The sequence below is a fragment of the Salminus brasiliensis genome, chromosome 18 (assembly GCF_030463535.1).
Source record: "Salminus brasiliensis chromosome 18, fSalBra1.hap2, whole genome shotgun sequence".
In the NCBI taxonomy this organism is placed as follows: Eukaryota; Metazoa; Chordata; class Actinopteri; order Characiformes; family Bryconidae; genus Salminus; species Salminus brasiliensis.
Genome location: NC_132895.1, coordinates 13,880,761 through 13,906,693, shown reverse-complemented (window position 1 = coordinate 13,906,693; position 25,933 = coordinate 13,880,761). Strand labels below are relative to the sequence as shown.

The 25,933-nt window shown below is 43.3% G+C and overlaps 1 protein-coding gene across 1 annotated transcript in view; it reads left to right on the top strand.

Moving 5' to 3' along the window:
- Window positions 1-505: 505 nt before the first annotated feature.
- nectin3b (nectin cell adhesion molecule 3b) overlaps window positions 506-25,933 on the top strand; it is a 50,008-nt gene continuing 24,580 nt past the window's right edge. Inside the window, 2 exon segments of the mRNA XM_072662200.1 lie at window positions 506-539; window positions 542-661. Coding sequence (XP_072518301.1) covers window positions 506-539; window positions 542-661 — 154 coding nt within the window.

Sequence of the window (25,933 nt, the reverse complement as noted above, 5' to 3'; positions counted from 1 at the left end):
AAGTACTGGAGCATTTCTATTGGTCCGTTCATCATGAACATCTGACACAATACAAAGAACTGCCTGATTCACATAATGCCAGTGCTAATAATAGTAATAAAAATAATAATAATAATAATAGTAATAAAAATAATAATAATAATAATAATAATAATAATAGTAATAAAAATAATAATAATAATAATAGTAATAATAAAAATAATAATAGTAATAATAATAATAATAATAGTAATAATAATAATAATAGTAATAATAGTAATAATAATTATAATAATAATAATAGTAATAATAATAATAATAATAGTAATAATAGTAATAATAATTATAATAATAATAATAAAAGGTTTTAGCCTGACATCGACTATATGTTGCTAGGTTTGCAGAATAAATGCCAATCGGCTCGATCCATCCATTTTCTACATACAAGCTGGGAGTCTATCGGCAGAATCTGAGCACCCCTGTTTGAGGAGGCGCGGTGGTACGGTCCAGTCTCAGCCTGGTCCCTATGGAGTTGTTGCTGAGGAGCTTTCAGAGTTTCGGGGAGAACGAGTGAAGGCGGGCGGTGATATGGCGCTAAGAATGACTGCCCATTATCTCAGGAATAACCCGATTCAGCCTGGGCTCACGGTGACGGCTCTGATTCTTCTTTGCATCGCGTCTGGTAGGTTCCGGCGATTAAATCAGACGATGTAACTGGACGATTTGACAACTGTAGAGTTGTGTGGCCAACTGTGAAGTACTCAGTTAAGTTAGCAAGAAATAGCTAGCGTTTCCCCAACTCCACTCTCGGGGGGTCGAGTGGTCTGCGCAGCATTTGTGTTTTCACCAGACTAAAACACGTGGTTGAACTCACGAAGGGTTGAACAGTAAGTCCGATCTGGAGTGGTGCTGGACCCGGGGAAGCTCAGAGAAATGTACATCTTAATTTTACGACATGTTGGGGGAACACTTGCGAGTGATGCTGTCCACGCTGCGGACTCTCAGCTAGCACTAGAGCCTTGAAAAAGTTCACTAAACTGATGTACTGCAGCCGAGTTTGTGTATTTGAGTAAAGTTCGCGGTCTCGGGTTTTTATACGCCGAGCTGCATCGTGCTTTCCTCTCTCTGTTATGAAATTAGCCACTTCTTTCTCCACCAACTCTCTCCGTTAAGCCCTGTGTATGCGCTGGAATCCCTCAGCTGCCATGGAAACGTAACGTTCCGCTGGAAACTAGTGCGGAGCGACGGGGACGTTCGTTTTTACGGCGGAGCAATATTTCGGGCTGTGTCCCATTCACACAAAGACAAGTCCTAAACGCTTTGTTTTCAGACAGTTTATTAATTCTGTTTTGTGGGGAAATGTTAATAGAGCTACTCTACATTCCGGTTTGTGGTAGCTAGCTATTTGGTTTAGGTAGCTAGCTAGCTAACTTGCGAGGGGCAAGTGCGTGTTATTGACATTAACTAGCTAGTGCGAGCAAAAGTAGTGCTTATTAACTCGTGAATGTGATCGAGCCGCAAGTTCGGTCCCTCTTATTCCATAGTAATCGCGGTCTGCGCGAGAGCATGTGGGTTATTATGAAGTCCACATTCCGTCCTGTGTCTTTAAAGAGTCCCAGGTGGCGCTTTCTGGCTTTTCTTCACCTATAAATAGACGATTTTCTTGCGTTCCTGAAATGTATCCTAATGTTTTGGACGGTGGTAATGCGATCACTCAAAAGTTTAACCTGGTTTCATCGCCTGGAGTGTTTGCATTTTTTTTTAACCACACACACACACCCAAACACACACCTGTCACGACTCCAGTAGCTATCCTTCTGTCAGAAAGCCTCAGCTGTAGGGTTTAGTGTAGGATGCAGTGGACGCTTCGTCCAGTTGCCCGAGACAGTGTCGCGTCCTTGTGGCCGATCGATTTCTCCTTGGCCAGGCTCAATTCCTCCATTGTCACGCTGTGTAGGTTATTCCCCTGACTGCCCGAGGTGTATCGGCGCTGTGGAGGGAAACAGTGTCTCCTCTGTGTGGACACCATGCTCTTAAATGCTTAAATAAACATTTGGACATTTGCAAGCCGTGCTTGTCTCCCCCAATTAAAGCAGTAGCTGCGATCACCCGGAGGTGTTGTGTGGCACTGGGTTTAATTGGTAGCTTTGTGAACTCATCTCTGCAACTTCAGCAGCTTTTGGGGGCATCGTATGTGTTGTAGTTGGGGAAATGTGCACTGTGTGTTGTAAGGAGGGTCAAAGGTCTGGCCAGTCCCAGAGCCAGAGTCGCTGTTGGGGTGACCCCTGTGCAGTGGGGTCGGCCGCTGTGGCTCCCTCCTGCTGGTCTTACACGCATGTGTGGTCATTAGTTACTTTTCCATGACTGATTGCGGCTGGAGAATGAGCACCGGGAGGAGCAAAGAACAGCAGTTAAAATACCACGCAGGAGCGGCTGGGAATAATCCTGGCATTCCCCCCTCTCTCTCTCCCGCGCCCTCTTTCTCCCCTCTGTCTCTCTCACAATGTGTCTGTCTCCATCTCTTTGTCTCCATCTCTCCCTGTCTTTCTTGGTCTCTCTGTCTTTCCCCCGCTATCTCTCTCTCTCTCTCCCCTGTCCCCATCGGTCTCCTTGCTCGATCTCTGTCTGTCTGTCTGTCTGTCTGTCTGTCTGTCTTGTTGCTCGCTATCTTGTTGTGCGTACCCTCTCTCTCTCTCTCTCTCTCTCTCTCTCTCTCTCTCTCTCTCTCTCTCTCTCTCTCTCTCTCTGTCTCTATCTCCTTACTCTCTATCTATTTGCTCGCTTGTCCTCTGTCTGTCTGCTTGTTTGCTTTGTCTCTCTCTCTGTCTGTCTGCTCCCCCCCCTCTCTCTCTTGTAATGTCACAATGCAAAAACATGACAATGTTTCGATGCATCTTTACCAATACATTTCCAAAAGTATTCAGACACCCCCATCTAATGAGTGCTCCTGTTGCTGATCCAGCCCTCCAGTTGCCCTTCAGTTTAGCATTATCAGTCAGACGTGACCCACTGGAGCAGCCCCACGAGCTTAAGATCACCATACCCAATGTCATGCATCAGCAAGAGGAGTATGAGGCTCCCCAGCATTGGGCTACAGAGTTGAAGTGATATTTGTGATCCAGAACTCCGTCAGACCCTGACCTCAGCACTTTTGCATCCAGCATCTAGTTTGTTTGACTTCTGAGAAGAGTGGAGGCTGTTACTGCTGCAAGGGGTGTAGTGTAGTTCCTGGTAATACAGTTTCTTTTCACTGACCTTGACTACCCTTTTGTCATGCGACACAAAAAAAATCCATTTCAGGTTAAAATGGGAGGAAAACACTTGTGAGAACTTCCTTGTTAGCACTTGCAGAACGTATGACCTCAGAGGTCATCTCTGAATTTCCATCAACTGCCTACCAGAGAACTGGGTGTTTGCAGTGCTGTCGTTCTTGATTTCCCTGTGTAAGTGTCTTTGGTTCCTCCTTTCACTCATTCTCATCCCTCTCTCTTCTCTCCTTCTTTTCTCAGATCGATAAAAGCACTAAAAGGTTACATGGGAATTGAGACATTAGTGGTGTGGGCTAACTCAATCCTTTCAGAACTCTCTCTCTCTCCCTCTCTCTCTCCCTCCTTTTTCACATCTGCAGTGTTTAAATCACTGCCGCTTGGCCTTTTGTACCCCTACCCATTAACAGCACTTTCATGGGGTTTCAGTATGTTCTTGATGGCGTCATTAGCGCAATGCATGGTACAGTTTATGGTTTTAATTTAATGAGCGCGAGATCTTCCTTAGTACAAACTAATGTGGGCTAGATGGAGGTCACAGTAGCTTTCTTCCAGCAAATGAACCACCAGTAGGTCCCGATATTGTACACAGGAAAATGAAGAACTGCAGGAGAAGCAGTGTTTCATTAGGTATGCATCAACTCCGCTTTGCTAAAGAGGGAAAAAAGTATAGTGGCCGTTGTTTTGTGTCCCCCAGCTGTTGGATCAGAGATGTTTCCACTCTGTAGCACAGGGCATGCCACTTGGAGAGGGATTGAATAATGAATGACCTCTTTATATAGACCCTTTCATCTGGGTTTGTGAGAGCTTACTGGGGGGCGGAGGCTCTTTAGTAGCTCACCTTTTCTATCAACCACTGTTTCACCTTTTTTGTCGTTTTAAGCGTATTGTGGAATCTTGCAGTCTGTGTCCCACTGGCTCACTTGACTTCAGTGCACTTTTGTGGAATAAGCTAAAGGAAAGTCTGCCTTGAAGTCACGGGTCACACTTTATTTTGATGGTCCTGATAGGGTGTCATGTATGCAAATCTTGCATGCGTTTTGGCTTGGTTCGTGTTTAGGCAGTCTACTGAAGTGGTGCGAGAACCTTTTACTGCATTTAATGGAAGTGCTTTCCTGTCCACGCTTTATCAAGTATGAGTAGGACAGACCCTCATTACTATTTCTGATCGTAATGTGTGTCAGTTGGTCGGAATCACCTAGATTGGAAGTCATGTGCCCACTGCAGTCAACATGTTGGTGATCCTTGAAGCCCTCCTACAATTTGAAGCAACAACAGTGTTACAAATTCCGCCCTATCCTGTTAATCTGTGGAACCCCATTGTTTAAACCAAGGGTGGGAAACCTTGGTCCCGGAGCTGAATTCCTGCACAGCTCGGTGATTTCCTTGTACAAGCACACCTGATTCAACTCCTCCGTTAATTGCCAGGTTTAGTTCCTGTGTTCGATCGGGGGAATCACCCAGCGATGCTTGACTTAGGCCCTCAGTTCCCCACCCCTGATTTCTATGCTACATCCTCTAGTTATTGTCCCACATTCCACCTGATTCGGTGTTGGTGAATGAGAAGGTGACCATCTAGAAGTCTAAACATGCCTCTACAGTAAATCCTAAAATACAAGATGCAAGAGCTTCATTACACTCTTGAAAATAAAGATGCCGAGGGGGTTCTTTAAGGCAATGCCACAAATGAACCAATTTAGCTTCCATAAATAACCTTTTAGTTGGATGTTCCTTACAGAACCATTTTTGGAAATGAGACTGTGAAGATCTTACATAGAAAGGTTCTATAGCAAATATATCTTTTCTTTATTTGTATGAAAGCCAAGAACCATTTGGGAACGATTTTTAGTAGCTGCATGGAAGACGATGCAAAAGTGAGAAATTATATTATTAGGTCATATGACCTGTGAAGGTTAGCAGATTAAAGCAACGGTATAAAACATTTCTGGGGTCCCCCTACTGTAATTTGTGCTTTTGAACCACCACTAAAGGATGCATTATTCTGGGCGAACTGAGAGATGCAGAGCCGTTAGATGATATCGGGCCATATGACCTGTGAAGCTTAGCAGATTAAAGCAACACTATGGAAAATATCTGGGGTCCCCCTACAGTAATCCATGCTTTGAACCACCATTAAAGGATGCATTATTCTGGGCGACCTGAGAGATGCAGAACTGTGACTGAAAGAAGCATGTGGACTGACTGGGTAGAGTAATATTACCGGATGTTATGTGAATGTGACTCCAAAGTTACATAGTGCAGTTAGCAACATGCCAAGCCTGGAGTGGCAACATCAGCTGTGTTCTTCTCCCTATTACAGGTCAGTGGAGCATCACAATGATTTGTAAGCTGTTGATTTAAGGTAAAAATGTTGCATATTGTTGCTTTAACTGTTGCTTTGGGTTGTGGATTCTTTGAGCTTTCTGATTAAGTTATGGCATTGTAGCATGATCAGGCTCAGGCTATAATTAAAACAGTCTGGGTAGTGACCAGTTATTTTAGCCTGGTGTAAATCCCTCATTAGCAGAGTATGTAGCTACATCTTTTTGCAGCTTCTCATCTTCTCGTGACTACTTTTACCTCCCACTTGTCTTCTACCAGCACATGGGCACTCTTTCTGTATTGTGCCTACTTTCCTACCCCCCCCCCCTTTCCACATGCATACCCTGAACAAAAACTTGTTTAGCTTTAGTTTTCCAAGCAGAATTGCAAGTGAGTAAACAGAGAGCAGACACAATGGCCTTCAGTCTGTGAGAATCGCCTTAGGTGTTCTGGGAGTGAAATGCCTGACTCCAGTCCAGACAAATGAACGTTTCAACTTTGTCCGTCCACTACCACAGAGCTCGAAAAGAACATGCCTGCCGTGCCGGATTGAGTTCCCCTCCACAATCTGGAAGGATTTGAGCACAAAACAATTGTTTATCTCTACACACATAAGCCTTTGTGAAGAACAAAAGTGGGTAAGTTTCTCTGAACTGATTGTTTCCATGGATCAGGAGGGATTTTAGCATCGTGACATGGCTCGATTTAAAACATGAATGCAGAGTCAAGAGGCTGGCTGGTCCAGCGGAGATGTTGGTGCTTTAGAGCTTTGGGATCCATTCGCTGCTTCTTTTGGTGCTGGTCTGACACAAATGCTAGGGGGAAAAAAAGAGGATTAGAGGCGAGTAATATTGGAGAGGCCAGCTTAGTGTTACTGTATCTCTGTGTGTGTGTGTGCGCTTGTGTGGGTCAGTTTTGTGTCTGTGGTGAGACAACAGAAGCAGCTAGTGACTATCTCCAGTATTATTCTGAGAAGTACGCTGTCAGAACTATTTCCATCACCAGAAATGCCAGCATTGCTCCTCAGAGCTGAACAGCTGCTTCTCTGTGGGTGGGAGTCAGGCCTTATGTCCTCTCTGTGTTTTTGGATGTCCTTGACATGTCCACCTCTTGTCGGCTTCCTGACCTCCCTCGGACAGTGGCTGCATGTTGGAGGTGTTGGTGGGTTTGTTCAGTGTTCTGTAGGGTTGTGGTTGTTAAAAATGCAGATGCCAATAGCAATCTTTTATGTGTTTAAAAAACACTTGAGATCATCTCATGGTCGTCACTTTAAGATCGATGGATAAATGCTATCCTGTTACCTCTGCTAACTACGGTAACGTAACGGGTTGGTTTCCCAAACAAGCATTAAACCAAGTCTTGGCCTATAATCAGTTTAATGAACGAATCTCCATTTAGAAATCTGTATACAGCCATCTGTGGCTCAGGGTCCGAAAGAGCACAGTCAACCTTGCTTTCTAGTGGTCCTTTCTCGCGCCAAAGTTGTGACATTCTGATTGTTGATTCATTCTTGAGAAATTGCTCTGTCTTAACTTGAGCTTCATGGTTGTTCTCACTGTGATGTGTGACATTTAAAGCATCATTATGCAAGAATTTGTATTTTTGCTCCCCCTACAGTTCTGGAGTAAAATTCACTTTAATCACTTAACTAAATGCAAATTGTGCTTTAAGCTCTTCCTCATAGACAGCTGTACACATGCATTTATTGACAAGTGGAAGTGATAAAAGCATGTGGACTGATGCGGTAGAGTAATAATACAGGATTTTACGCCACACAGATATGACTTTTTGAGATCTTGTGTCGCTCCACCAAGGTTACATAGTGCAGTAGCCGGTGGTCCGAGCCTGGAATATCGATGCCTGAGTGGCCATTCTCCAAATTGCAAGTCTGTGTACCATCTAAATAATTTTAAAGCTGTTATTTTAGGGTAAAGTTGCTACATAATGCTGCTTTTAAATGGATTTTTTCAAGTTTAGTTGATTCATCCTGACAGCCCTATTACTCGATCCATTACTCTTATTTTGGTTACATATTTCTGTGCAATGTCAGCAGCCTCTCTGCTGCATGGTTTTAATGAGAGCCTTGGACGTGCTTAAAAAACTGGAAAAATAAGAGATGGCGAGAAACAGACGGGATGAATCGGTTAAAGAGTGGAGTTGTGTCATCGCATGATGTAATGCCACCAAAGGCAAGACCCAGTCCTGTATGGATCTAATACTCCAGCATAATCCTGCCTAGGAACTGTTTTGTGTCTGTTGTCTTGGCTAGGTACTAGCTTTGTTGCCATGGCGTCCTCCTGCTATTTGGCGAGTCCCCTTCACGGCCAGGCCTTGTTTTGTTCGGCAGCGTTCTGTCCCAATTACCTCCCTCTCCTGTGCAATCGCACAGGCCTCTGTCAGTCTAGTGTCCCCTTCAATAGGAACTTCGTCATCCGTTTTTAGCATGATGCATACCGTCCCAGTTCTCCGAGTTTCTGCTGCATTGTGTGGAGGTTTAGGCTATTTCAGAGACCGCTCTGGGACAGATGAAAGTCCCCGTGCTCCTACCGAGAAGCTGGAGCACGCACACAAAGAGCTGTTTGTTTGTGGCACGTTGTCAATTTCCACTCTCTCTTTGTGCCTGCCTGCAGCCCTGGAAGTTTTTAATGAGGTGTCTGTTAACTTCATGTGCGGTGCATGATGCAGCATCGCAAGCTAACATTTCCACTTAGTAATTGTGTATATTATCATGTGGTCACAGCGTTTAGGAGAAGCCATCTTCATTTCACAGCCTCAGTGGAATAGTGCTGAACAGTATTAATGCATTTAATCATGATATCTTCAAACAGAACCACTGCATTGGATGGCATTGGAGTCTCTAAAAGGTTAAAATTACGGCATAGTTAATCCTTTAACAGTGTTGTAAACTTTAACCAGACCATGTTTCCAGAAAGGAAGATTACTGCTTACTTGCAGTACATTGCAACCCCTCATTTTTTTAACATCCAGTCAAATGGCCTGAAAGTACAAGTTATTCATTTTCTAGCATTAGGAAAACAACCTAATGGAAAATTCTGTCCCATTTAATGGAAAATTGCAACTAAAGACCAAACATAATACTGAGTTAACAGTGTTTAGTGTATCCTCCCTTTACCATTATTACAGCTTCCAGTCTTTGCAGACAACATGAAAGTGAGTCTCCTGAAAAAAAAATCTCCTGGGAGATTTGGAGCATTTTCTGCATCCCGCCATCCAACTCATCCCAAACATATTCCGTGATCCTGAGGTCTGAACTCTGGGGTGGTCAGTCCATTGTTCTGAGAACACTAGCACTAGCAGCTTCAGCAGATTGATATGCTTTGTTTGAGCCTTGTTTCCTTTTTTCAGTAACAGTTTCTTGATCAGCTCCAAATGGGGCTGGGCAATATGATAAAAATACTATATCATGATGATTTTTTTTTTTTTTTTTTTTTTTTTTTGCACTGCACAATATTAATCACGATACATGTAATGACAGACTAAATACACCAGTATCAACAGATTCTTATAAACTACTATTCAAATTCTCTCCTCCACTGAATACAGTGATTTTATACTCTACATCTGCTGCTCTTCATCTAATTAAACCGGTCTAGTCAGTAATGAAACCTGCAGCTGATCAGTGTTCTGATCTGCTCTGGGTGTGTGTGTGTGTGTACTCCCTGCCCCTAACACGTGTGTGTGTGTGTGTGTGTGTGTGTGTGTGTGTGTGTGTGTGTGTTCACTACCAGATGGGTTAAATGCGGAGGACGCATTTCGCTGTACAGTGACAAATACTTGCACCTTTACCTTTTGTTTATTAAGCACTAACAGTATCCTCGATATGCTTAGCAAAATTGGTCACAATACGATAAAATATCATCGCATTGCCCAGCTCTAGCTCCACGTCCTTTCAGACCCACAGTGTTGAGGGATCTTCTCACAGTGGAAGGATGGACACGACACCAGTTGATTGTTTCAGATCTGAAGTCAGAATGGAGCTTGATTATTTTTTTTCCTCTATTTTGAAGATGAAAATGCTGTTTATGTGATGGGGACAGTTTCGGTGGTCTACCAAGTGGTCTTGCATGGTTGTTAGGAATCTCACTTTCTCTGTCGGGTGTCCTATTTAGAAAATCTGAGGCCCTCCCAACCACATCAACAGTAATGAAAGCAGTAGTATTGTACAGTTTATTAGCGCTTCTATCTATTTGTGTCTGATTAAGTCAGCCTTACACACAGTACAGTCCAACGTCTATCAGTGGACCTGTTTCCATGGTGTTTGGATGTGCAAAATAACATATAATGCATTATCAGCTGGTATTGCTATCAATGCTAACCTGAGACAATGCTAACCTGGAACATATTTTGCCATAAAACACCAGTAAATGATCGTCAAACCAGGTGTGTTTAAATGGTTAACTAGAATGGTTAACTTGGTTGCGACACCATTCCCAGCTCCGACTTCCGAGGAGAAAACTCTGCATGATTTTAGACATCTGCCAGTACTGCTAATCATTACAGGTGTCAGATCAGTCAGTACTGATTGTATCACCCAAGATTACCCTGGAATCCGAGTCCAGGGCTGGTCTAGGTGAATGTGCTGCGTTGGGTTGTGTTTGCTCGTTTAGAGTAAGTGTTCTGCTGCCTGTTGGGTTGGGATTTGAAGGCTTAATCAGGCCGTTTTGAAATGCCTGGAATGTAATGGATTAACACTTCTACTGAGAACATTCTCCATGCTCGGATCTCGCTGTAGCTTTAACTGAGCAGAACAGGCTGCTACTTCCTCTAGCAGTGCATGTTCAGAATTTGGCGTTAATTATTCAGGACCATGGTTAACCTAAGGTGTTTGACTGACGGCCTCCTCCCTCAGCTCAGTCGCCCTCGACACGCAGCTGCTGCTTTGTCTCCTCTTCACTCTTTCTTCGCTTCATTTGTCATTTATGGCCGCTCTCAGATCCAGCACTTCGGTGTATCGTTCTTGACCTGTAGTGCTTGCAGTCTTGTTGATAGCATCAGGAAGCATCAGGATCTGACAACTGCTGGTCCCTTTCCCACACATACAGCCTCTGAATTGCTCAGCCTCTTGTCTTATCAGTGTGTTGAGTGTAAAGTATGTTGCCTATCCTACTTTGTACATCAGCATACGTCCCTGTTCGGTATTGGAGTTGAGGACCTGTGTCCCTGCTGGGCCCTGTATGGTCTAATGCTGCAAAGAAATGTAAGCCTGTTCTTCTTAGCGTCCACTGTAGAGCTCCGAATAGTTGAGTCTGGTTCAGTCAGGCTAGACGTCATTTCTTAAATATTTCTCAGGCTCTCATTGGGCTCAAATGTCCCATTCTGATGTATCCGAGCATGTCTCTCACATTTGGTCTGCATTTACTCCGCTATACTTTTTTCACCCTACGTTTACTACCTTATACAATTTGCAGTCTGGCACACTGGAATCCATTGAGGTCTGAGAGACCAGCATGAGAACGCCACTGTATTAATGATGATGATGAAGACAATTAATAATAATTGTATAATAATAATAACCTTACATTTTGGATTTGTAAATGCAGCAGTGTTTTCCACCAGACTTGAACTAACCTACACATTTTAAAATAAAGGTGCTATAAAGGGTTCTTTGAGTGATGCCATTTTTGCAAATATACGGTTTATACGGTTCTTATACGGTTACCCAGACTTTGCAAGAGTGATATAATTTCTTTTGCGTTCACACATACAGCTCCTCCTGGTAATACCCGGAGACGTTCTGGCTTACCGGGCATGTCTGAAAGGGGCTTTTGTCATATGAGGAGTTTGTTGGTGAATAAGTTCAAATTCAAAACTGTCTGGCTGGAGTAGAGGTGGGCAACATGACTCTTCAATCATCTCAGGACCCTTAGTTTTTTAAATCTGCTGGTGCCATTAATATTGTGTATCAGGAAAATATTGTGTTTCTAGATTTGATTTCAGGCCTGTTTGCAGCTCTTATCCACAGCATGTTAAATATTGCATAAATATTCTGTATCATGATATTTTCTACTGTATAGCCCAGCTCTAGGCTGGGCTCAGGACTAGGATTTCAGGTATGACTGCAACTCTAACTAATTCACTTTGAAATCTGTATTTGTCTGGAAGAATAATCGGCAGACGTGCCTTAGATATCCCAGCTGTAATTCCTTCTTAGTCGTCGTTGCGTAGGACTGCTTAAATGCTCAATTGGAGCATATGCTTTATCATTTTCCTTAAAAATGTCAGGTATGACATGGCTGACGGTCCCCGATCACCCTGGCCAGGATGTCTGCAGTCGCACTAAGCGTGTGTATCCTGGCCTTTTTTTTTTTTTTTTTTTTTTTTTTTTTTAACTGTGCTCCCGTGACGGAGCACTCACTGTTTTTCTCATTCTGTCATTCCAGAACGCACACGCTCCGAAATGGGTCTCTGGCAGTGCATGCTAAAGGAGGAGGAGTGCTTTATTGGTGTCCTTTTCATTCAAATGCAGTGGAACATTTTTCAATGGCTGTAATTACAGCGGATGGTGTGCCTCTCGCGGCACTCGTCTGTGCCATTCTCCGTTTTAAATGGCCTCAGTCTGGGATGGTAGCTCACTCATCATGTCATAATGTTGCCGGCAAATGTGAAAATTAGCTTTGCCGGTTAACAATGATTTAACTTTGGATCTTGAGTGGCCTACCCTGTGACTTGAATCAAATCTGCACAGGTGTGCAGTCTGCTGTCTAGATTCGTACATACCTTCTTGGGGTCAACTATCCGTTCGGGACACCAGCAGAGTAGCGGAGTTGTCAAAGCATTGCTAAGTGGCTGGTGTCTGCACAACAGTTCAGTGGAATTTTTAAATACAAGGGAAGCTTCTACATAGTTATATAGTTTAAAGAACTGGATTAGAAAAACAGCATAGCACCAAAAAGGGAGGTCAGGGAATCTCAGAACTCCCCATATATTTTAGTGTTTGTGCATTGCAGAAACTCTAAAAAACACATTGGATTACCATACTAACCACTTGCAACACCAAGGCAACCACCTGCATCAAATGCTTGCTTATTTTGGCTCATATTAAAGATTATATTGGTTTAGAGAAGAACTTGAAAAGCCCTGGCTGTACATGATGGACCCTGCTTTGAGAACCAATGCTATATAAGACCCTGTTTGGTTGGAATGCACATCTTTTAAGCATACAAGGATTTAGACTTCCAACCTGAGAAAAAAGAAATCAATAAAACAACAAGAAAAAAAAACATTCTTACTGTTCTGATGTGTTTTTTTGCAACTGGCATAGAAATCACTGCCAAAAAAAAAAGAAACAACACTTTCAGCAAGTGTCTTCTGCTAATATATAGCAGGGGCTTAGATGCTCTATGATTTATGACCACCTTTGGGACTGCTCTGCCCACTGAACTGCAAAACTTCTCAGCATTTTTACAGAGCCATAGACATAGGAACCAGTTTGACAGCCGTGAATCTAACCTTTTAAATTTGACCCTTCAAGATTAAGTGTCTCCTCATACAGTGCGCTGTGGAGTCTTACGGCAGTAGTTCAGGACCAGCCAAACTGACCAGTTTATATTTCCAGCACGTTCATTGTTTTCTTTGTTTTGTTTTTTTTGCTTGACATTTGGTGCCCATCCAAAATGTCAGCATTTAATTAACAAAATGCAGAGAGAGGCAAACACAGTTTAATGTCTCTGAATCAAATTACACTATCTCAAAATCGAATGTTTCCAAAGAGATTACATTCAATTAGTTTCGCCTCTCTGTCGGTGTCAGTTCTCAGTTCAGTCACGGTAAGAAGAAGCTGGCCTCTGAAGTCTGTGCACTTATTCTACCGGCCAGGCAATTGTTGACCCTGTACTAATATACTGATGGAAATGCATCACCATTGCTGAATGTTTATCTTTTAACTTTGTTATATGTGACCTTGTCTATTTTTATAATGGAGACGGGACGGGATGGGACAGGACAGGACAGGACAGGACAGTGCTTGTTCAGTTAAGTTCCTACAGTGAAAAAACGAATGGAAGTACATAGAAGTAACCTTGGGCACCAACTGTGTGTGATTCACAGACTGCATTTGGAGAACAGCTGATGTTTAGGAAAGCTTTTAAACTTGTTGTGGATCTGACTTTATGGTAGAGTCATGTTACATAGGTAGGCAAAGAAATTTTTTTTTTTTTTTTTTCCTCCCCAATTCAGGGGCGATTGCTCTGATAGTTTGGTACGTTTGGTTAAGTAGATTCGGGAGTGGCCCAGAGAACTGATTTCTGGTCCTCCTGAAATCGGTGGTCTGAGATTTGCTTCAAATGGACTCGGACGATGCACCCTGCTGGCTCTCATTTGTACCCCTACCCCTGGTTGAAATTCTCACACCCTGGTTGAAATAGGACGACCCTTCAAGAACCAAACAGGTCAATCAAACAAGTAACCAAATAACCTACTTAAATAAACATAAATAAAACACTGCTTCAATACCAGGCAACTTGCACTGCTCTGTAAATAACCCTCGCCCTGAGCGGTAAAGTCCATGTGTGGTGTGACAATCATTTATCATCCACCCCTAATTCCTGATGGAGAGCTGATATTAGCCAGCTAGTTCTTGTTCAGATTTCCTCATTCTACCTTAAATGAGGAAGCAGCCTCAGTTGTGTGGGTGTGTGTGTAATACCTTTTTTTTTATTATTTTTTTATTTTGTTCCCCCCATCATTTGTGACTTTCTTTGGTCGCTTGTGCAGCACATCCTGACAGTGATCTCATAATCTTCCGTTTGGAGTGTGATGTAGCCCCAACACTTCACCCTACCCCTTTATTCCAACAAGAATTGGGATGCCTTACCCCTAGGCATGAACCTGCGAAACTGAGGGGTCAGAGCTAAGTGGAAGGGGCAAGGGGTGAAATGGGAGCGGCCCATAGAGAGAGCTTAAAATTGATCAGTGTGAAATTTTGAAAAAACAATGTGTAGCTTGCATGCTACATCAAACTCTTTCCCAAATCTGTGCAGTTTGCTCTTCTATGATTGGGCACTTTTACAACAACAATCACTGCTTCATCATAATGTGGCTCATCATAGCCTCTTTACTTGCTTAAAAAAAAAAAAGGTAAACTGACATTCTCGCATGCTGTTATTTCTCCCAGTGCAGGAAGTAAACTAATTGCTGATTGTAATCTGAATTCAATTTTAGCAGCAGTTTAAAAACATCCCTGCGTGCCCCTGCTTCTCAGTTTGTGAGCCGCTGATATGGGGTATGTGCACTGCTCTGCCTCTCCTTCTTCTTTTTTTTTTTTTTTTTTTTTTGCTGTATATGTCTCTGAGGAAAAGTGTTAAGACTCTGAGTCCCATAGCCCACACAGCGTGGCTGCCTCCTTTCACTCTTTAATTAGTCAGTTCCCCTAGAGCAGCTAAATTGGGACCCATAAAAACAGGTTTTTTTGGCATTGCTACAAGTATGTGTTTACATGCTATCTGAGCTGCTCCTCTCTCCTTTCTGAAGCGGCCACACGCTGGTCGCTTGCTTACTCTTTCTTTGTGTAGGTAAACAGTTCTTGTCTTGCTGTTGCTTTGTTTGTGGTCCCCTTTTGACTGCTCTGTCTGTATAGAATCAGAAATGAAGAATTGTGTTAATCCGTTGACCATGACTGTTTGAAATCGCTCTTCATCAGTTGCGATTGAGTCATCACTGGCTTCACTCGCTCGCTCATTCGCTCACTCGGCCCACCCCAGTTATTATTGCTTCATGTTCGAGATCAAACCAGCCCATTCTCTCTTGTCTGCTGAGAGATATTCCTGTGTGGCCAAACTTTGAAGCTTCTCTGCACTGCTTTTAGAAAAGGTCTGCGAGGTCAGAGCTGCGTGCTAAGTATGACGAAGCTGTGTGAACATCTGCACCCACCCCTTTCTGCCTTTGTCTTTGGGATGTGGACTTTGAAGGGGATTTTGGGAAGATATGCTAGACAGCATTCCCTCCCCCCCCCCCCCCCCCCCAAACTCCCATAGGTTCAGGACCTTGTTTTTATAGGAAGATGCATTGGCGCTATGCTGCACCTACCACAGTGAGGAGCTTGTAGCTTCTCCCACGCTTAACTGAGCTCCCAGCTTCCAGAATGCTCGTCTCTCAGTCCCTCCCTTAAAGGAACGTATTGATGGGCAGATCTGAGAGTTATTAGTTCCGAGATGACGTCAGCGAGATGATTCCAATTGGAAAAACCTAATCTCTCTGCGGTCGCCTTGGCCTTTACAACCCTGTTTTACATCTAAAGTGTTGTCTGCTCTGGTTAGGGCATTGGCCGTCCAATCAGGACCTTCCTGTTTTGTCTGGAGGGCTTGTATCTTTCAAAAACTTCCTTTTCTTTTATTTGTTTTTAATGTAGATGTTTGTTATCGTTTCCAGTGCATGACGTCCATATTTAGAAACTAAACTGCAAAAACTGCCTGTTTTGAATACACTGTTTACACAACATCACAAACATGTCCTTACATATGTCCGCTTCTGCAACCTATAGCAGTTCACGTTATGAGGAGTGTTTCAGCACATACTGCCTTTGAACGGAGCACACTGCAGGACAGCCAATTGGAACGTAGGCTATTTACATATCTTAAATGTCTTAAAGGCGCAGTAACACCAGCGTGTTTATTTATAAAGTTGGAAAATGTTAACATGATACATTTTGACTAAAATCTAGACACATGCTGTACCTGTTATAGAAGAATGAACAGTGAATGCAGGGGTGTGGTCTCAATAGCCCTCCAGTGTGTAATGTACCGTGTGGCTGGGATTGAGTAGCAGCTTTGCTATTCAACTGTTTTGGTATCATATCTAATTATTTTAGCCAAGATTGTGCTTCAGTATATTTACCCACTGTATTCAAGTTTCTCATCTTTAGCTTCAAATATTCCCAATAATTCTCATTAATTCCCATGGTAACTTTCCTAACTTAAAAAATTCCCAGAATTTTGCAACCCTAGTGCTGATTGACAGGCTATCATCATGTAACAATGTTTACCTTGGTTGTAGACTGTGTGTTAGTTAGTTGCTACTTTAAGACTCAACATACAGATTTGTGGCTAATGTTTTATTAATGAATCAAAATGATTAATTTTCCTGGACAAATGGCTAATTGTGCATTTAAAATTCTTTTATTTTGACAATATGTAAACCTTTATTTACAGATTTAAGTGCAAAACTGTAGTTTAAAGCAAGGACTTTAGCATAAGTCAGCAGTGCGGAATTTATACCCCCTATCTAAGTCTATGATCTACTGTGTTCATGCCATTCCTAACAAAGAATTGTGCTTAAAACAATGACCGAATAGAGTCATTAGATATGAGCCCAAAGAGTACAAACACACACACAAACGCACACTGGCTCCGTCAATCAGTGTTAAAGCCCATGTTCTAGCCTTAACCTTTTGTTTTAGTCTCGTGTTCACTGGAAATTTAAAGGTAGCAGGCAGACGAATACATCGCTTTAATAACGAGCGCATTTAGCGACTACAAGATCAATGCATTTACAAAGCTTCCCTACCAAAGATTAATAAGGGCTGGTTCAAACCTACTGCGGATGCGAGGCCAAATTGACGTACCTTTTGGACAAAACGCTGTGATGACGCCTGTGTGTTTTCTCTTCAGGTACTTGTGCGTTGCGTGAGTGCTGCTGTGGTGTGCCTTCGAGACTTTGCCCAGCTACTTTCAGGTTCTCATACTTTCGATGCCTTCGGAATTTGGACACTTTTAGTAACCTATTTCTTACCAGAGTCGGACTCTGCTGCAACCTCAACTGTTTTCACAACCATAGCTCTGAAAGGGGCCGACCGGACTCCTGGAGCAGTTACGTAGTGTTAATGAGGAAAAGCATTTGTTATTGGAACTGAGATGTTTTACAGACCTAAAAAGCTACATTAATGTAAAAAGAGAAATTAATATATTGTTAAAGCGATGCGTCGGTTTAAAAAGCTGATGTCGACGCATTTTCAGCAGTGACGTCATCGACTACAGTGACTAATCACAGCAGCCTTAAATAGGGCACTGTTTTAGCCTTGGCTATAGATATTTTTCAGGAGATTGTCTTGAAGTGCAGTTCCAGAGAAAGGAATTGGGACCGCAGGCTAAGAGGTAGAGGGACTGGGAAGGAGTTGTCTGGACTTTGAGGAACATCTGGGACTTTCCCACAAGAAAAGCAGTTTTCCCTTAATAGAAGCACACATTAATGCTGCGTTTCATAAATCATACTGCCGCTGTTGCTGGCTGCGAAATGTGGGCCAAGTGCAGGAGCAGCTTTAAATTGGGATGGTTGATGGTGTTATTAGCGGTGGTTTGACGTGGAGAAGAAGGACTCATTATAATGCATTATAATGTTATCATGGTAAGGGGGTGGGGGTGATCTAATCTATATAGAAGCTCAGTAATTGAGTAGTGGGTTAGGGCCTTTTTTTTATTGTTGTTTTTCAGGGAGAAATCTTCTGCTTTGTTCGATTTATTGCGTCACAACGTTTTAATGCTCCAACGTTGTTTTTAAACCGAAACTCTGTAGCCTTGAGAAACCCCTTAATTATTTTCTCTTTTTTCCTCCATTTGTGTTTTTTTTTTTTTTTTTCTCTATCCTGACCTAACCTTTCCTCTTATGCTCAGCTTAGTTCTACCCCAGCTTGGGGATTGATATTAACCTCAGTTTGAATGATGGAAAAAGAAAACCAAACTAAAATGAAAACATTGGTTGGCTCCATAAAGGGAAAAGGGAAAGAGGAGGAGAATTGGGGGGGTTGGAGATGGTTATGGATTTGTCGCAGGGAAGAGAAATGGCAGGTTTGTTTTTTCCCTTATCTGTTTAGATCATTAAAGTCGGAGGGGTTGGATATTAAAAGGCTGTTAGTGTGAGTTAGTAGAAGCCTATAAAGTAGAGTTTGTATGCCCAGGGCGTATCAGTCACTGTACGAATGCAGTGTTTCGCTATGTTCGCTAAGGTTCGTCAAAGACCTTTTACAGCGCTCTGTGGATGCTCTCAGTTCTCTGGAGATGTACGTTCACATTGTATCCTTATTGTCTTTAAATGAGGGACAGTATTGGGGGAAACCATTTGGAACAAAGGATTTTTTAGCCCTACATACAGTATATGGACAAAAGTATTGGGATTCCTGCGTATTAATTTTGTGTTCCGTAATCAAGGCTATTAAAAAAATACTACTCCAATTTTTGTTGGAGTAACTGTGTCTTTGCTGTGTCTTTGCTGTGTCTTTGCTGTGTCTTTGCTGTGTCTTTGCTGTGTCTTTGCGGTTTTCTACTAGGTTTTGGAACATTTGCTGTGAAGATTTGATTGCATTCAGTGACAAGAGCCTTAGTGAGGTCAGGATGTTGGATGACCAGCACCCCACCTTATCCTCAACGATCATCCAAGAAGTACTTAATGGAGCACCATCTTTCCAGAGAATGCAGTTCCTTCCCTCCAAAGCTCAATGCTGAGGGGCTTTATACCCCTGTAGCTCATGCGTGGCATTAGACATGGTGCTACTTAAGTTCAAAACCTTGTATCTCTAAAGCAACAACTTTTACAAAGCACAACATCCTTCTTTCAATGGAAAAACTACGTCTGCTGACGTTTTCATGGAAAATGGAGATGCAAGGTATTGTTCCTAGAGTGATGCTATATTATTTAATTGTAAGGGATTAAAAAAAGATTGAAAATTGTCATGTAAACATGAATTCTTTGTGGGACTCTCCTCATTCCTCATCACCTATTGTCAAGAACCGTCCAATAAAAGATTGGAAAGTGGTTCTTTTAGGACATTGCTCCACAGAACTCTGTTTGGCAGCTTTTATTTGTAGGATTCAGGCCCACCAGTTCAGCTGTAATGCTGCTAATCCTCAGATATCGCATTCACCTGCCATTATTTTCTCGGAAACTTCAGTAACACTCCATAATGCTGCTGTGTGATGTCACGCTCATTAGAAAATAAGCCATCCTAATCGCTGTGTTCTGGCACGAGCTCTTCTGGCATAGGCATTAAAGCGTGTACATTAAAGAGCCTGTCTCACATGGGGTTCCCTGTGCTGTAAACGGCTCAGATGCTGTAAAGACGTTTCTTGCATGCTCTTTTGTAGCTGCTCCAAATTCTTCCCCAACGCACATACACATTTGCTCCCACCCCCCCTCGTGGTGTGTGTGTGTGCCAGCAGTGGGTAAAGTCTGGCAGACTTCTGGCCCGCTGTGGTCTAGACTGGAGCTAGAGAGTAGCTCTCTGATGGAGCCCCATGAGTCACTCTCCCCAACCACCATCACGCGGTGTGAGAGCATTAGCTTCTCCCTTGGCCTGAGGAGAGCGCTGCTCGGACCTCACCACAGTGGAGCTGTCATAACTGCGCACACACACACACACACGTTACACACAGATGAAGGACAAATGAAAGGGAAAAACCTGAATAAATGAGTAGAGAAACATTAATGAGTGAAATTCGAGTAGGTTCTTCCAGACAGGTGTTGTACTGCATGATTTTAATTAAGCAGTTAACATCCTACTGGGCTGAGCGGAGTCTTCTGAATTTGAGTTTGGATCATGATGGCCGGAGAAAAAAATGGCAGTGACCTCATTATTGACACATTATAGTCACAAAGGCTGCTTAAGGGTTGGAGATAAACTCTGCAGGAAGGTAGATCTCCAGGAGCTGCGTTGGAGGCTGCTACCATTAAAGCTATGGTGTCATTTTTGCAGAGACAACATCTGAAGAGCTTTGGTGAAGAAAGTGATGTAATTGTGGGAAAAATCAAACCACTGCAGATGTCACTTGGCCTATGTTCACACAGCAAAAATGTGAATTAATTAATGTTAGATAGATAGATAGATAGATAAATATAGGTTTGCATACATTATGAAACTAAACATTTAAATAACCAGTAAACAGCAAGTTCTAAAAATATATATCCTAATTAAACGGACATTTAATAGAACATTTAACAATTTATGTTTAAATTATGCTTCCCTACTTGCTTACGGCATTGTTTCATAGCTCTGAAACTTTTGTGTGTGCAGTTACTCAACCAGTACATGCTGTTCTTTTTAAGGATAATCAGGATTTATGAGCATTTATCTAGTATTTAAGTCAGAGTTGTTATCAGTACGGAGTATCGGCAGATACTTGAAAGTCTGGTATTTTTAAAGGAAAAAGTGGTATCTGTGCATCCCTACCTGCAATATGCCAGATCGAAATCCAACGTCAGTTTCACGTCAGTCAGAACTCTACTTTCACTGAGAAGAAGGGAAAACGACAGCAGTTTTCAGTGGCAGGATTGTGGCGTTGATTGTGAAATTTCAAAAGAAATGACTGAACGGAGCCACAGGAGGGCGCTGCTGCAATGTCACGGGGAAATAATAAGCGCCAAAAATGAAGAAACCAAGGATGCAAACTGGAGAAGTGGTTGTGGCCGAATAACACCCTTTTTACAGCAAGGTCGAACGCAGTCTCAGTAATAAGCCCAGCGGTTAGCCACTGGAATCCTCAATGGCTCCTGTGATGCTGACGAAAATCAAACCGTAACTTCATGTGCTCTTGCTCTCGTGAACTCATCAGATAAATGTCGGTCAGTTATTAAACAAAAATGAGTCCTGTATTTGGGCCTCTTTACCTGCTGTGTTGGTTGGTTGGTGCTAAAGCAGGTTGGTGCTTTATAATAGTCATTGAAATGACCATAGCGCCACCTGCAGTACTGGAGCAGACAATTGCAGCAGCCGAAGAATATGCAAACTCGCAAGCTGGTTTTGACTTTGGCTTTGTACAACCCTCGTATACCCAAGGATACATAAGCCTTTAGAGCGAAGGGTCACTGCAAATCAATACACTAAGCTGTTCTGACGGATCTCTGTTAATAAACAATGTATCCTGATTTTACAATCCCCAGATTCAGCCCAGCAGAACAAGCATAGGCTGATTTGTTCTCAGCAGTCTTCTCCACAACCATCATCAAAACATAGCCTGTGGGAATATGTTTTGGAAAAATGGCTTTCCATGCCCCAATACCCTTCCAGATACTTGTAGAATCTATGCCATGGTGCAAAGAGAGTGTTCCCGTAGCTTGTGGTGGCCTAGCGCTTCCTCAAACCAGTCTGTGTGCCCACCTTGAAGTCAGATTATGAGATTTCTGCCCTGCCAGATCTGCTTACTCAATAGAGTGGTTATGTGCTTTTATGGTAAGGTGTAAATGTCTAGGAGCAACAACAGCTTAGCCACAAGACGATTCGTAAGAATCAAGTTTTAAAACAGTACTTTTGGAAGCAGCAGCAACTCAATAACTAATCCTCATGGGCTTCGTAAATTAGACCTCCATGTTGAAGCAGCTGAACACAAAACTAAGATTACCATGCGCCGTGCCGAGTGTTGGCTGGACTGGTGTAAAGCACACTGCCATTAGACACTGGAACAGTAGAAATGCATTATCTGGAGTGATGAATCACGCTCGACCACTTGGCAGCGTTCTGGACAAATCTGAATTAGCTGAATGTCTGGAAAATGCCACCTGCCACAATGCATAGTGTGAACTGTTAGAGGCTGGTGGGGGAATAATGGCCTGGAGCTCTCTCTTCATGGCTTGGGCTGGGTCCCTTAACCTCGGCAGCAGTTTGGGAAAAGCCCTTTCCTGTTTTATCAAGTTGGTGCCGCCATGTATGAAGAAATGGCCTCTCCGACTCCCACCCACAAATTTTCAGGAACATTGACTGTGCGGCAGGCCTCATCACCCAGCATTGGTGCCCAGTCTCACTAAGGTTCCTATGGCCTAATGGAAGCGAATTCCCACAGTCGTGTTCAAAAATATTTTTTGTTGTAGGCAACGTTCCCAGCAGAAATTCCATATTAAAGGCAGTGGTTTTGGAATAAGATGCTCGGGTGTCCGCATACTTTTGGCCACGCAGTATGTTTATGTCCGGGAGTCAGAGCCAGGCAAGACAGTGAATTAAACGGAATCTATATATATCCACATGTACACGGACTTCCATAATTCACCCTCGTGTCTGGCTTGCTGACTCCCTGACCCCTGCACTGCCAGGTTGTTATTTTGGTCTGTTTTCTGTCATCGCATGTTTGTTAGTCCTCGAGACGTTAACTAGCAGACAGTTGGTGAATCGCCTGATCTTTAGGTTCCCTTAGGATTTGCCTGGGTTTGCGTCCAGCCGTCTTTAACTCTGCTATAAGCAGTTTGTTTTGTCTATTTCTGACAAACACTGGCTTGCAAAATAAACACCTCCGCCCCATCTGACGCGAACATGGTTGCAGCCATTTCTGGTGTGTTTGGGCTGGAGCCAGGCCAGCCCCAGCCAGGCCATTTGTCTTCTGGACTGACGGGGGGTGGGCGGGGGCTGGGGGGTGAGGCTTTAAGGTCCACCTTGCATTCCTGCACCAAGGGCCGGGCAGCTGAGGGGTATACTGGTCTCATTTATGTGAAACCTGAGGCCAGCGAGGGTGACTAGTACACACAATAATGATCTAACCTTCTACCCCCGTGCTTGTATATCTCTTTATACACAAACGCACACATGCATGCTCTCGCACAAGCACTCCTCCAGTTGTTCAGAGTGCGGCTAATCCCCCCCCACTTCTTGTATTCCCACACATTCACTGGCTCCTCAGCCCAATAATCAATTAACCTTTTGCCCCTCTCCACAAGCCTGGTGCTTTCTTCACACAACATGGAGTTCCTCAAGGGCCAGGCAGCTCTAAGCTTTCAGGCAGGCAGTCCCCCCCGCATCGGTTCTGTATCTGCCCGTCCCGTCTGCCCTCACACACACAGGCACCACTCTGCATCCCTCACGGCTCCTGCAGGTCTGTGTTTGACGGGTGCAGATGGAGCGGGGTTAAACTTTGCTCTTTCTCCTCCCCCTTGTCCAGAACACCTGTCCATCTGCTTCCTCTGTCTCCTCTGTCCTGTAGCCAGGCCTCCCAACCTGCGCCCCTGCAATTCACATTTGTAAAAATAATTTCTAATTAATAATAATTGGTTGATTAAAAAGCTTATATAGGTAATATTTGTATTCGGAATTCTCATAACTCAGATTGCCGTTGGTGGATTGGTTCACTGTCAGTCTTGTTTCCTGTCCTCGCGCTATTAGGGTCTTTATCCCCTGCCACTGTTGCCCTTGGCTTCCTCACCAGGGGATTGAAACTGGTGTTTCCCTGCAGATTGTAAAAAGTGCTCCAGACCTCTGGAGTTGTGCTCCATTAGCAGTGTTCTTTACGTGTTAGGAACTCCAGGTCTTTTTTTTTTTTCTCATCTACACCCCTCATCTACTACCTAAGCATTGTGCCTCCCTCATTTCAGAAAGCTTGCTATTTGAGGCTGCCGGTCTTATAACCTCTGTACAGTTCACAGCGGTGTACAGAGTACAGTACTGATACACCTCTCTTCTGTAGTTTTGATTTGGACAGGATGTAGACCGAATGTAGACAGCGCCTCTCTGGGCAGGGACATATCCACAAGCAGCCTCTGTGAGAGCATAGTAAAACCAGACTGCATTGTTTCCTTGCAGCTGAATGGATGGTTGATCCCGGGTCATGCAGGGAAACGACTCGCATAACTATGGATTATCTAAGATCATTTGATGACGAGGCACGAATTTGCAGCAGCAGATATTGTTATTGAGAGTTTATCCTGTCCTGGCTGGCATGGACATTTCTGGAAAGGCAGCTTTGTGTGTGAGTGATGTGCTGCTGAAATGTTAGGTTAAAATGAGCGCAGGGTGAAGGTGACACTCATCCATGGTAGCAAAGACATTTGGTTCCAGTTTCCAAACTGAGACAAACAGAGCATCACCTTTTGCCCTCATTTATCGCTCTCGCATGTGTTTCTCGCTTCGTCTCTCTTGCTCTCTCTCTCTCGCACCTTTTCTTCTTTTTTTTTCTCTCTGCCTGTCTATCTCTCCTCTCATTTTATTTGGTAGTCCCTTAAATCATTTCTCCCTTCTCTCCTTTTCTCCTTTCAAATTGACTTCTCTTTCCCTGACTCTCATGTGTGTCTCTCTCTCTCTCTCTCTCTCTCTCTCTCTCTCTCAGACTGAATTGTTCAGGGGGGGGTGGGCTGAAAAACAGATGAAATTAGTGAGGAAGCTGCTGAATCACAGTAAAGATAATGACACTGTCGTGACCCACGACGAGTGGTGAATGTGAAGTGTGTTTAACCCCATTCCCCCCCTGCACGCGATCACACACTCACATGCCTGGCACACCTTGCATGTGGGTAGTGCTTATGAAAGGACAGCTGACTGAAGCAGAATGGAGAGTAGATGCTCTCCGCTGGGAGCTCTGTGTCCTTGCTGTCAGGTTGGCTCACTACTTTTGCTGTCCTTACCTTACTTTATAGATGTGTTTGTGCACGTGTATGCATGTTCTACACTCTTTATAAAAGGGGTTCTTCAGGGGTTTGTTGGTTTGGCGGTAAAGGCAGTAGTTGTATATAGATCCGTGAAAACTTCCGGAACTGTGTGAAAGCTTAAAGAGATGCTTTACAGTTGGGAACAGGCCTGGTGCCACAAGGAAGGTCACAAAGATGGAGGGAATCAGCTGGAATCCAAAGGTGATGATGGAGAGAGGAGGGAAGGGAGCAAACAAGACTACAGTTACCATAGCAGTTCTCCTAAACCACTACAGTGCCCACAATACCATGCACGTCCATAACCGAGGCTTATAGCTGCGGCCACCCTGGGTTTTTGGTATTTCTCATCGCCTGGAAAAATGGGCGTGTCTGCAATCAGGGCCAGAAATTAGTGGTGTAAACCTGGTGTCCTCCTTCTTGGTTCAGCAGTTGGTTCAGCAGTTGGTTCAGCATGTTAGCTGCTTGTATATTGTAATTATATTTTCATACAGATATCTCTGATTTTATGCATTGCACTGCTGCAATACGATTGACTGATTACGATAATTGCATGCATGAGTTTTTGTACACATGTTCTTATAAAAGTGCTCATTTTTGCCGAGAGTGTATATCCATCTTCTACACTAACCAAGACCACACCAAGCCCTGTAAAACATCTGTGCATTTTTTTTTTTTTTTTTTCCGTCCTCAGAGCACTTGTGACTGAATAAGCCAGTTATTAAATGACGTAATTCAGTAACTGGTTCATAAGCGGGCTTCAGTCCCTGAAAGCTGTCGGTTTTCAACAACTCTCCTGAGCCGTGTTTCATTTTAGGGCACTGAAGCATTTAATTAGTGAAACACAACACACTTTTTGAAATGAAGTTAAGGCTTAGGGAACATGTAGTTCAAGAGGGCACGCAGATAATCATCGGTAATAATAGTTTTAAGCAATATTCTCCCAAAATTCCAAAGCAAGCAAGCAATGATTTCCCCAGGGATCTGGTTATTAATATAACAGTGTAGCAATTCGGAGAGCATCC